Source organism: Pteropus vampyrus, unplaced genomic scaffold (assembly GCF_000151845.1).
Source record: "Pteropus vampyrus isolate Shadow unplaced genomic scaffold, Pvam_2.0 Scaffold15, whole genome shotgun sequence".
Lineage (NCBI taxonomy): Eukaryota > Metazoa > Chordata > Mammalia > Chiroptera > Pteropodidae > Pteropus > Pteropus vampyrus.
In genome coordinates, this window is record NW_011888796.1 from 5,019,979 (window position 1) to 5,033,321 (window position 13,343).

Here is a 13,343-nt window from a genome sequence, read left to right on the forward strand (position 1 = left end):
ATGGTAGAGCAACCTGTCCTAATACCCAATTTAAAGTATAGTATAGATGGGATCTTACTATGTACAATCATGAAATATATAACAGACCTTTAGTTGCAGCTACTCACAAGTGGCCCTGGAAACCTCTGACCGACAATCATTTCTACTTTTGCTCACACCTAATGGTGCATGTGCCATATGAGGTTGTGGTAGGGGAGTGACTCTCTTAGCTTGGAGGTGAGCCTAGCTGGGTACCAGATCTGTACCCACTCTTCTGAAAGGTTAGAAACCATGCGCAGAATGGCTCAGAAAAAAAGGTCAGCTATTTTACATCTTGGAAGAATTTGGGGAGATTTTATGTATCTTGACAAATGGCAAGGGTCTACCATATTTTGTTTTAACAAACACTCTCCTTCTCAAATCAGTTTCAGTTCTCCAAAACCCTACTTTATACAGTTTCAGAAAATCTAACTTCTTAATACCTATTAGGTAAAATTAAACTGTTCATTGCTACCCAGATGCATCTTAAGATATGAAAACATTGTCATTTTTATATATTTTAATTACATACTTAATTTTTTCCTAAGGTAATTATTTTTTCATGCCCAAATAGGTAACTGGTTTTTATTTCTCTGTCGGTTTTCTATTATATTTAAAACAATTGACGGTGCTATTGATTTGGCTCCATTTTGTGATCTAAAGCTGTTTCTTGGTGCTGAGGCCACAAGATTAATTTGCACTTTATAGTGAGCAGTTGTGTACACGTGCGTGTGTGTATGGAGGTGTGGAGACTGGGTCAGTGTGTGCTAAGGGTTTAAAGTGGTACCTATGTGGGGTGAATTTTCTCCTTTGCGTCTCTCCAACTCTGTGTTCTGTTAACTAGCATATCCTAGAGTAGCATAGCACATAGCAAGGGCTATAAATATTTGGGAAACATCTGCTTGTGCCAGTATGGACATCCGTGCGGGAGGTCCACTCCCCCATTGTTTAACAAAACATGGACGAGAGGAGGCGATAGCTGGGTTGGTAGCAACAGAGAGGAGAGCCCCACAGGATAGTCCCGTTCCACAGGGACTGTGAAGTACATGGACCATGTAGAGTGTTTTCGCCAAAGTAGATAGAATCGTATTTTCAATGCTGTAGGGAACTTGCTCTCAATAAATACACTCTGGCAAGTTCCTTGTGAAATGAACACCTAACATGAGTTAATACCTGATTTGCTCATGTTTGGTTTTATGTGTAAATTTTTCGTAAAACAGTGCAAACTCTCATTAATCCTCATTGTTCCTACGTATTTTTTTTTAAAGAAGTGCCTGACATTTTGTGTTTTGCATATACTTACAGGTCATGTTCCTTGGGGAGCTGGAAGAGATATTGGATGTGATTGAACCTTCACAGTTTGTTAAAATTCAAGAACCTTTGTTTAAACAAATTGCCAAGTGTGTATCTAGCCCCCATTTTCAGGTTAGTACTAAAGAGGGCATGAGCCAGAGTGGCCTATGCAACATTATTATTTTGTTAAAATTTTATTTGTATTGAAAAAAATATAATGGATACTAGCTAGCTGTCTGTTGTTATTTACTTGCTATTTTCTCACATGAAACAATAATTTTAACAATAACCACCTTTATCTTGAGCACCTCCTACATGACAGCCACTGTGATGGTGCTTTCTGCTCAGTAACTTTCATTCTCATGACCACCCTGCAAGGAAGGCATTATGATTTTTACAGATGTGAACACTGAAGCTCAAAGTGGTAAAATAACATGTCTCAAGTAAAGTAGCTGAATAAGAGGTAGGCTGGTAGGGTTCCTTTAGTGTGTGTAAAAGAGAATGCTAAATAAAGCTTAAGAGAAAAGAGAAAACTAATATTCCATACTGTGTTAGATGTTTTACATTCATTATATCTAAACGTCAAATTCTCCTGTGAGGTCTCCCCTGCCCCCCCATCTTCTAGATGGAAAAAAAAAAATGAGAATAATTTGCTCAAGGTCCCAAGTTAATAGGGAGTAGAATCAGTAGATACAATTTCTTGGAGAAAGCCTGGGACCATCCCATGGCACTGCTCTGCCTCCTTGTGGCCACTTTGGGAGAAACAGGGAAGGTGAGCCTGGGCAACCCTTTTCTCATTTGGGGCCCTTGCAGCAGCACTGAGGAACCCATGCAGGAGGGAGGAGGGTGATCTGGGTGAAAACACATTAGGTTTTATCCTTTGTTATCTCACCAAAGGTCCAAATCACAGACTAGAAAATTTACGCTTTATAGACTGCTTGCTGATTTGAAGAGATTGTTCAGACTGTAGTTGGCAGCACAGAACCACACTGCTAACATAGTGGACTTTTCTCCTGCTCTGTCATTATCTTGCAGAGTTAGGGACACTGACTGTTGTCTAAAGACATCTTAGTATGTCAAGTCAGTGATCTTATGACAACCTTGTGATTGTACCACAAAGCCAAAAATAAAAAAAGCAGAAACCGTTATGTGAACCATTACAATCAGATGATATGCCACATATCTAGATAAAAGAAAAAACTGCAGGATACTGTGTAGATGTTTTACATATTACACATGACCTGTGGTGCTCAGACATCTGGATTGTTTCCCTTATATTTCAGTTTTCATGAGGACGTTTGGTATAATGGAGGGCATGAAGCAGGAATCTCTTTCACAGTGTCAGAGGGAGGCTTGAATAATGCTGAGAAGCCCAGAAAGGAGACAAAGCGTCTTGGTCAGCTGGAGCTGTCTTAGTTGAGCTATTCTAACAAACAAAATACCACAGATTGGGTGGCTCATAAACAACAGAAATTTATTATTCCGGAGGCTAGAAGTTTGACGTCAATGTGCCAGCGTGGTTAGGTGAGGGCTCTCTTCTGGGTCACAGACTTCTTTTTGTGTCCTCACCTGTTGGAAGGCACTGATCCCATTCACGAAGTCTCTACTCTTATGACCTAAGTACCTTCCAAAGATCTCAGCTACTAGTACCATCATCTCTGGGGGTTAGGATCTCAACATATGAGTTTTGGGGTGACAGATATTTAGACCATAGCAGATTCCATAACAAAACACCACAAACTGCGTGGCTTAAACAACAGAAGTTTATTTCTCATAGTTCTGTGGGCTGGAAGTCTGAGATCAGAGTGCCGGCATGGTCTGCTTCTGGTGAGGGCTTTCTTTCTGTCTTGCAGATGGCCACCATCTCACTGTGTCCTCACATGGCCTTTTTTTGGTGTGTGCATGTGGAGAGAGAAGTGATCTCTTTCTTCTTCTCCTTATAAGGTCACCAAGACTATCACATTAGGACCCCACCCATACGACCTCACTTAACCTTAATTACCTTCTATCTCCAGACACACTCTCACACTGGGGATCAGGGCTCATATGAATTGGCAGAGAATGAGGGAATGACACCATAGCAGAAAGGAAAAAAGTTTTTAAATTCTTTGACAGAAGTAAAACTGAGAACAAAACAGAGTAAAGAGGTTCTTTTTTATTCATTTGTTAAGTGTTCATTGGTTCATCCCGCAAACATTTGTCCAGTGCTACTCTGTGTAGCCAGATGCCTGTCACTACTTGCCCCAGATGTGGCATTAGGCTTAGAAGGCTCCCAGCTAGAGACACTGCCACCATGTGCATGGGAAGACGGTGGGTCCCAGGAAAGTAGTAGTTCTGTTCTAGTGGTCAGACATGCTAATTTTTTCTTAGCATAAATGCTGCCTTTCCTCTTTACGAGGATTTACTGGATACTGACTTTCTGTGATTTACATATTGACAAGTAGATACGTTGAGTTCGGGATACTTGTTAGTGTTAAGTGGCAGGAAAATTTTAGACTCATAATTGGATGTAGGAAAAGCCTAGATCCCTCCTTCTTTATCAGCATCCTCTTGTGGTCTTTTTAACCCTTTTCCTGTTCAGAAAAAAAAATGCAGCTCGCTGCCAGCATTCATTTAACATCATGCATAGGAATGCTACGTTTTCTAGGATTTGACATTTTCAGAGCTAGAATTACTATATTTTGTAAATGGAAATACCACTACTAAAAACAGAATGCTGTAAATAGAATGATGTCATTTGTTTCCAGAGATTATCACTATACTAGAGCGATGCGAAAATAATAATAAAAGCAAGATATTTTGTGGCAAACTTTGGGGATAAGGTTAGGACTGTAATCTGCGAGTTATCTCAGGGCAAATGCTTTAGCTACAAGCACTGCCGGCGAGTATTCTTGGGGCAAACGGGAAATGGGTTAAAAATTTCTCCTTTCACTTTTGAGTTTTAGAGCAGCCTCATCTTCCTTCCTCTCTCCTTTTTCCCTTTCCTTGCCTCCTTTTCTGACCATCTCAGCCACACCATACGCTTCATGGTTTTTAGACATATTGTCCATGTTGGTGCCTCTGTATCTCCCTTCCTATAATTCTCCCAGCCTGATATGCTCTTTCCTTCTTTCGTCCTTCAAAGCCCCGTGCAGATACTATCTCCCGTGTTATAACCCTGCCAGTCCTCCTCTTCCCCAAGTCATCTAAGTGGTTTTTTCTGTCCTTTCCTTTGGCACTTTATTTCTATATCTGATATGGCATTCATCACAGTTTACATGGGATGGGCTTGGAGAGTCCTCCCGTCCCCACCTGCATATGAGCTTTGTAGGGATAACGGAGTAAAGAGGATAAGAGCAAGAACTTTGGAATCTGCCACTTGCTAGCAATGTGACCTTGAGCTTCAGTGTCCTCATTTGCAAAATAGAAATAATGGCACTTACTTTGTCAGTTTTAAATAATATGTGTGTGAAACAGTGAGTACAGTGCCTGCATGTAGTAAACATTTGATAATGATTGTTTTCTTTGTACTCTCAGGGTCTAGTGCCTCATGAGTCCCAGGATATTTTTTGAACCAAGTTGAATAATGTAAATGGAAAGGTTCTAATTTCTCAGAGGCTATTGGTGGGTACATCTTGTACCATTTTATTAAAATTAAGTTTAAATTTAATTTATTAAATTAAAACATAATTTCTTAATCTGTATAAATGAAAGCTGCCACTCTTTTCCTCCCGTACCCACATAACTCCTTTTTAGAGATTTTAGACTATGTTTTTTGAGATTTTGGCTTATTTTGATTACTGTTATTTTAGATTACTTTTTAGATTTTTTTAGATTTTTTTTGAGGTGTTTCTTTGAATTCATAGAGTCAGTTGATAGTGTGGTAGTCAGAGAAAAGGGATCTGAGATAGATAGCAAGCAAGCATATGTACAGCCAGTTTCCCTGAGTCCAGAAAATGAGTGACTTTCTCCTGGCTTACCCAGTTCAAAGGAAGGGAGACAGAAATGAACTCTGGAAAGAATCTGGGCACTAGACTCAAGTCCTAGCTTTGAAAACATTTACTAGCAATGTGGCCTTGGCCAGGTTACCAATCTCTCTGAACCCCAGTGTCCGCACCTGTATAATAAGCACAGTAGTACCTACTCCTCGGGTGATGGTGAGGATGGAACATTCTACCTGCAGTGCAAGCGCAGGGCCTGCCGTAGGAGGTGCTTAGCAAAGGTTACTGCTCTGCAGAGATGGACAGCTGAGTTTTTCTCAGCAGCTGTTGACCGAATGCCAGCCGTGTGCTGGGCCCTGCGGTTGATCTGAACTGTATGGATGAAAGAGGTGAGCCAGGAAGAGGGTTAAAGAGATGGGAAAAAAGTGTGGCATATAGAAGTAGGGTAAAGGTGTCTGGGCTTGGGAGCTATACAGGGAAAATGTGGAATCAGATGAAATTGGCAGTAATAAAGGAGAGTGGAAGTAGGTAGGGAAATTTCTTTTCCTTCCCCAAATCGATGAACCACTTTGGAACTTTCTAAAAGATTTTAAATCCACAAAAATGTAAAGTGTGATTAATATTTAATTTTACATTTGATTGAGTGATATAAAAATAGTCTTAAAATACTTTTGTTTGGAGATTTATAATTTTGTTTTACCTATGTCTTTTTTCTCTCTTAACGTTTTCTTTTTCTTTTTGCAAAGGTGGCAGAAAGGGCACTCTATTATTGGAATAATGAATACATCATGAGTTTGATAGAAGAAAACTCTAATGTCATCCTTCCCATCATGTTTTCCAGTCTTTATAGGATTTCAAAAGAACATTGGAACCCGTAGGTTTACACAGTTTTCTTCCTCCCTCTCTCTCTTCCTCCCCTCTCCCCCACCTTCCCTCCTTCCCTCCTTCCCTCCTTCCCTCCTTCCCTCCTTCCCTCCTCTTCCTCCTTCCCTCTCTTGCTCTCTTCCTTTGGCCTTCTTTCCCTCCCTCCTTCTCTTTTTATCGAAATGTCTTGAGTACTTGCTATGTGCTAGATGCTATGCTTGTCGCTGAAGACAGATACATGAAAAGATAAAATCTCTACCTTTTAAATATTCACTGACTGGATGGGAAGACCACAAGTAAAGAGGTACTTTATAAAACAGGGTTTTAAGTGTATTGTGTTAACCTATCTCTTTACTTGAGGGCTTCCTGACCTGTCTGGGAATGTGGCAGGGATATTTTGGGGATGTTCTGGAGTGAGAACAGAGGTTTGTGGACATTGGTGGCAATGCACTAATTGAATCTTAAAGAAATTTGGTAGCCGGACGGGATGGGGGAAGCCCTTTCTGTGGGTCTATTCATAAAAAGGCACAAAAATGTAAAAAGTACCTATCAAATTCTGAGACTTTTGAGTTTAGGAGGGTTAAAGCGCAAGGTGTTTTAGGGAGGTTGCTGGAAGATAAGGTTTGAAAAAGGAGTAGGGCCCACATGAACCTTCACCAGATGAATGATAAGGAAACACTAAAGAGTTGTAAGGAGGAAAGTGGCCCGAATTGATTTGCATTTTAGCAAGATCCATTTTTTGAAAACCAACTCAGTCATTATACATGTTTTCTAGAGAAAGAGTTTAAACTTTCCAAGAGAACTTTAACATCTAGTCCTTCTAAAGCATTCTGTCTTTGGATAGCTTTACATATTTCTCTGTGGAATAGAAAGAAAAGTTAAAAACTAGCAGATATAATTCAGTACATTCACAATATATTCATCTTTAAAAGTTTTGCATACAACTGTAAAATATCCCATATTTCATTTTTGACGAATTTTATTAGCACATAAAAATAAGAGCTGGTAAACATTTAAGTCTCCTTATGCGCATGGTCTCTTGCGAACCTAGAGAGTAGTTTTAGCCAGTGTCTATAACCTCTCAGTATACTGCATTTGGCCCTTCTCCAGCACTGCCCATTGGGTTTGAGAAGGTCGTTCCCCTCAGCAGAAGGCAGCTCAAGTTTTCCTTTTAATAATGGGCACACAGAGGAAGCAGTACACAGCAAGTACACTTTCTTATAAATGCTTTGGAAATATCAAACCCATGGTTTATTTAACATACGGCCTAACATTTACCCATGCCTTTTCAGAGGTATTGGGAGCATGTCATTGCAAAATGGAAGTACTTTGGTATATTTTTGCAAAGGGTAATGCTATTTAGACTCCAGTCTGAAGATACCAAGCCCATCATGGGACAGCCTTCACATTGCCCAGGAGCTTATTCTTCCACTTGATGAGTATGGACCACCATTTTGGCTATTTAGCTGTATAGTGTTCTACAGCTAATAACAGCCATCGCTAGTAGCTTGCCAGTTACCTTACCAGCATATATGTTGCATCGGTAAGGGGACTAAGCAGGCATGAATGGACTGATGCAAATCGTAATCAGACACAAAGTTCATATGAAACTGCCCAACTCTCAGGGCTTTAGTATCTTATCTTTGAATATGAATTATATATATATATTGTCTCCATGGAACAGCTTTTGATTTTGTTGAATTATGTGTATTATCACTTTAAAAATAAAATTCTGTGCAAATTCAGGTCTCTCAGGTTAATCCTACCATAGGTGCTCCTTTTTTAGGGTGAAGTTGCTTTATTTTTATACTTGCCTTTTTAGTAAATGAAGTTAACAAGTGCCCACAGGCAAGTCTATTCTGGGTACCAATAATTAGAAGGGCAAAATTAGATTTTTCTTTTTCTAATCCTGCCAGTTCTTCAGAAAGATGTCTTGCCTTGAACAGTAAAGAATGTAACTCTCGATGTGAAGATGAACTGTAGGTCATTTCTAGTTGTTTCAAATAAAAAGGGTTGGAGATAGTGTGTACGTGTAGCTCATTTAAAGATTGTGCTTTTGCTTTCTTCATGCAGCATCCCATTGTGTAAGACTAACCAGCACGTCCTCTTTTCTGTGTGCTTCCCAGGGCTATCGTGGCGTTAGTCTACAATGTGTTGAAGGCGTTTATGGAGATGAACAGCGCCATGTTTGATGAGCTGACAGCCACATACAAGTCAGATCGTCAGCGGTAACTTTTTAAAGCTTTTTATGTCAGCTGTGCATAAAACTATTGAATTCTTTCTTGGCTCTTTGCTGAAATTGCCTAATTGTACCCAAAATCATAAGCAGCACAATTTTATTTATCTATTCGTTTTTGCATGCTCATTAGCTGTCTTTATTAGTGTGCCACTGGGCAACAAAGTATCATTTTGAAAAAGACTGCTTTCTTCCTTCCCTTCAATAATGTTTCTCTTCTGCCTCAGGGTTAACAGTCTGGCACATAGCTGGTATTTCAAGCCCGCTTAAGGGAACCATCAGGTAGTTTGCCATCTGGATTCACTCCCATTCTGAACTTATTTGAACTAGAATTGGGCTGATCTTATATTTCACTCCAGCAGCAGGAGGAATGAAGCACCATTTTGTTTAGCTCTTTGGCCCAGAACTTACTTTCTATTCTAGAACCCAACAAATGCATTACAATTTAAAGTGCAGTGAAAAGAACGTGGAGGTGAAGAGTCTAGTATTATACAAACCTTGAAATGTTTAAGACCAAAAGGGAGCAATAACCAGTTGAACTCTTACAATAAATGTTTTTGATTTAATAAAGCCTTTCTTGATTTCATTTTACAAGATTCTTTAATTTTGTTATTTCTTGTTCAATATGTCCAACTTTCCAAAAGAAGTTGTCTTGGTCCATTTGGGTTGCTATAACAAAAATACCTCATATGGGTATTTTATGGGGACTTATACTCAACAAAATTTATTGCTCGCAGTTCTGGAGGCCAGAAGTCCAAGACATGGTGCCAGCCTCCAGAACTTTTGGATAAAGATCCTCTTTCAGGTTCCTACCATTACCTTTGGGGGTTAGAATTTCATCATATGAATTTTGGAGGGACACACATATTCAGACCATGGCATTGGTGTACTTGGAGGGACTGAGGAAAGTCTTGAAAGTGTGTTAGTAGTTGGACCTCTGGTTTGGCTTTGATCACCCAGAAGCAAATGCTAGCTTTGGGATCCTTAGAGGAACCCAGAGGTTGTGAGTATTCATGCCCAGGACCTTGCTGAACCTCCTGAGCAAAGCTATCTGTGGACCCTTTGTTTCTTTGCTTTGCTTGATTTCGGTTGTGTTACTTGCATTTTACTGATAAAGAGAACAATGAGGGGAAAGGTTTGGTGGCAGAGTACAAAGACTATCACAGTCATTTTTTAAAATTTTCAGGATGTGGTATATTGAAAAGCAACTTAATTATCAAATATTGCAAGTGTTTAACTGTAGATTTTTTTTATACAATGCTGGAATAAATATCAATTATGCGATACCTTGTGTCACACTTGCAATTTAAAGAACTTCAAATTTACTATATTTATAATTGTTGCAAGTCACTGAATTAATAATAACTCTTGTCTCAAACTTAAAATGTTTTTAGAATGTTGTTTAAATAAAGGAGATAAAATACACGTTTTTATACTGTGATGTATATCATTAAAGAGTGTGTTGTACAAAATGTTCTTTCTTTTGTTATAACTAAAAGCTCATTATTATCCTACTTGAGTAAGGATTAAATCTATAGAATCCCATTAAGAATATTAAAGACCTTATCTCTAAAATATTGAGCTTGATTGAATTAAATTCATATTTATTGAACTTCAATAATAAAGGTTATTTAAACTAGACTAACCTCTTGAAAAAGATAAGAATTAACCAAAGGGACCAGGAATTGACACTGCGAAGTTGATTCTGATGATCTGTAACTTACAGTGATTGTACTTTCTAAATGAAAGAAGAAATTTTTTTTTAAAGGAAGGGTAATATTTTGTCCAGTGAGCAGTAGAAAGTTTTATTGAATAGATGGAAGCATTGATTTCTCCATAGATTGGGAAATAGGAAAAGGAAATAAAGAGATTTATTTGGTACTATCAGAAGAACTGAATGGAGGATTTCACTTCTGGATGGCAAGATGTTAGTAACTGTTTCAGTTCAAATAAAATTTTTGAGTATTACAAATCTGAAAATGGTGGGTGGAATAAGTAACTGACACTGTTAGATACATATGCCAGCCAACATTAGTGTTATGTAAAATTGAAATTGGGAGAGAATTTGACAGTATACCTAGCTTGACAATGTGGTTAAGTTTTTAAATTCCCACCTACAGGCAGAGAGAAAGGTGGGAAAGAATGGAAGTGACACTCACTATCAGAAATATTTAGAATTTTTGAAGATAAAGTTGTCAGCATAAAGATGTATGACAACTCAGTATAAAGTTCATCTGGAAGAAAAGCCCCACAGGACAAATCATATTGAATGCCTTAAAACTCTTAATCAAAGATATGAATGAAACCCTTCAGTAACAAGATGATGAGTGTTTTAATGATGTTAGGCATTAATTTTAACTACAAATTAGGACAATATGAACCTAACGTATGTTTAAACTGCTTTTTAGTTGAATAAGGTTCCTAAGCCCTTGCTTACCAATTTTTCCTCCAAATAAAAAGGTCATATGCTCTGAAACTTGGAAGGATCTCTAGAATTGATTTAAATGTACTCAAATCAGTGTTCTATAACATTTATTTAGACCTTAAATTGTACTGAAAAAACAAAAGTGATAATTTATCAAACACTTCCTTTTACAGTTAAGAATCTGGAGTTCATAATGATTGGAGAATTATCTAATCTTGCCCCCATCGCGCTATATAATTTTTCAGGGTCAAAATTACCCAGTAGGTAATTGTTTGAAAAGCAGTTAAAGTCACTGAAATTCATTTTGTGCAGGTTATATTTTAGATAGCTGAAACTAGTAATAATAAACAAGGCTTAAATTACCAAAATATTAATTATGAAATGGTAATATTAATTGCCATATTATATAACTGAATAGTCCCTCAAGACTTTAGTGGAATGAAAATATGAAATTACATAGGTTATTTGTGGAGATTTTTGTGGGAGAATGAAGGTTAATTTCTGTTACTATAGATATCAATATAATTTTAAAAACTGGGTGATGATATAAAAAAATGTGAGGCATTGGAATTATATACAAATTTCACTTAAACTATGTGGATATCCCTGAGTAAATATTGTACTATGACTGAAGTTAGATCTTTGCTAAGTGAAGTAGCACGAGGACCGTACCCTCATGCCTGAGATGGCAGAAGCCCCTGTTGTCAGGATACACAAATGTCATTTGGGTCTGCGGTTTGCTGGTTCATCATAACATGAGAAAACTAGGGATAGTGCAGTGAATTACTTTTAATAAGTGTGAATTTATTTAATTTATATTATAGTCATGTATTCCTGGATTATGTATTTCCAACTTGGTCGATGTTAAAGTTAACATTCTTTCTTTTATAAAAATGTCCTTGGCAAAATAAAATTTGTTAACCTTATTTTAGACATCCAGATTTTTGGTAAATTTTACCATTTCCTCCAAAAGTCTGGAAGTCACTAGCCAAATCGACACTAAACTAAATTTGAAGACTAGGAACATTAAAAATTTAATACATAATGATATCAAAAAAGTTCTGTCCAGATCATTAAAACCAATCACAAAAGAAAGAATATTTAATTTGGTTGTATGTATAAAATAAATTATGATTATTAATACTTGTATGGACAAAATACTGCTAAATAGTTTAAATATACACAGTATAGGAAAAATAGATTCATAATATTTTCTTTATCAGTGTTGTTTCTAGCAACCCTTTTGAGAAACTATTTGGGGACAAAGAAAAAATTAGATTTTAATTAGACCCCAAGTAAAAATCACTCACGTGCCCTTGGTTTTAGGATAACAGATACATATAAATGATCCCTATTTTCATTTCTCAGTAATTTTGAAGTTAATTTTCTAATTGAGTATAAAGAGCATTAAGGAAAAATCTTAAAATATTCTTGTCATCTCCTACTATGACCATTAATGCTACTTTGTGTCTATGTAAGTGTCAGAGAAAGAAAAAAAAGAGCAAGAGAGAAAAACCAAAAAGAAAAAAACACCCACAAACTTAATGCCAAATTTCAAAGACCTTTAAAAATATACATGGGGGAAGTATGTCAAAGAAGCAGTTATTGATGAATAACTTCTTTAAACCTTCTCTGTTGTTTACCTTATATTCTGTTTCTTCCCCAGTGAGAAAAAGAAAGAAAAAGAACGTGAAGAATTATGGAAAAAACTGGAGGATCTGGAGTTGAAGAGAGGTCTTAGACGTGATGGGATAATTCCAACCTAACAAAAATAATGACAACAACATTACTAACCTGTGGAGTCACACATTTATGTAGTAGAAGATGGAGCAACAGTTTTCTGTATTGTGCAACTTTACAGTAGATTTCACATTTGTTTCATTATTACAACAGCACTGTATATACCTGTCTCTAAGTAAAAGAAAAAAAATAAGGACTTCAATCCAAAGTTTGGACAGTAGATGGACTTCTCAGAACTTTGCAAACATAATCATTGTTCTAACCTTCTTAAAAAAAAAGAGCAGTCTTCAGAGATCTGTTGATGAAATTGCTGTTAAAATTTCATTATTGGGAGTTCCTTATTTATCATTAGCAGAGAGTATGAAACAATTTTCAAATGTGAACAATCTTAAATTTAGCTTGTCTTTCTGCTAAGCTGTTAAATGTATTTATAGTAAAGGAAGAAAAAAAAAAAGACTGTCATTTCCATATAAGTTTGTATAACATCCTCCTCTGGATAACTTGACTGTAATTTGACATCTTTTCCTTTTGCACATTCATGCGTTGAATGCCCACATGGAATGGGGCCATGAATTATATAGGTCCCTGATAAAAGTTTTGTTTACTGGTGCGAACATCTTTCCAGTAACCAGGCAGTCCTGGTACTCCTTTAGTTTTAAAATTAGGAGTAAAAGAGAAGAGGTGATAAACATAGTAGGGAAGGGAATTTTGGATTCATGCATGAGTTCATGGTGAATCCAAGTCAATGTCTTGAATCCTTTGAAAACAGGCACTGGGACATCACAGGCTTCAGTACCTGACCAGTATTAGTTGCGTACATCACTGAACACACATACCAGAGATGTTG

At 37.2% G+C, this 13,343-nt stretch overlaps 1 protein-coding gene across 1 annotated transcript in view; it reads left to right on the forward strand.

The window, feature by feature from the left end:
- Positions 1-13,026, forward strand: part of PPP2R5E (protein phosphatase 2 regulatory subunit B'epsilon) — a 132,278-nt gene extending 119,252 nt beyond the window's left edge. The window contains exons 9-12 of the mRNA XM_023527110.1: positions 1,308-1,443; positions 5,978-6,105; positions 8,222-8,323; positions 12,423-13,026. Of these exons, the coding sequence (XP_023382878.1) occupies positions 1,308-1,443; positions 5,978-6,105; positions 8,222-8,323; positions 12,423-12,522 (466 nt within the window). The 3' untranslated portion in view covers positions 12,523-13,026. The remainder of the gene's footprint in view (positions 1-1,307; positions 1,444-5,977; positions 6,106-8,221; positions 8,324-12,422) is intronic.
- The last annotated feature ends 317 nt before the right edge of the window (positions 13,027-13,343 follow it).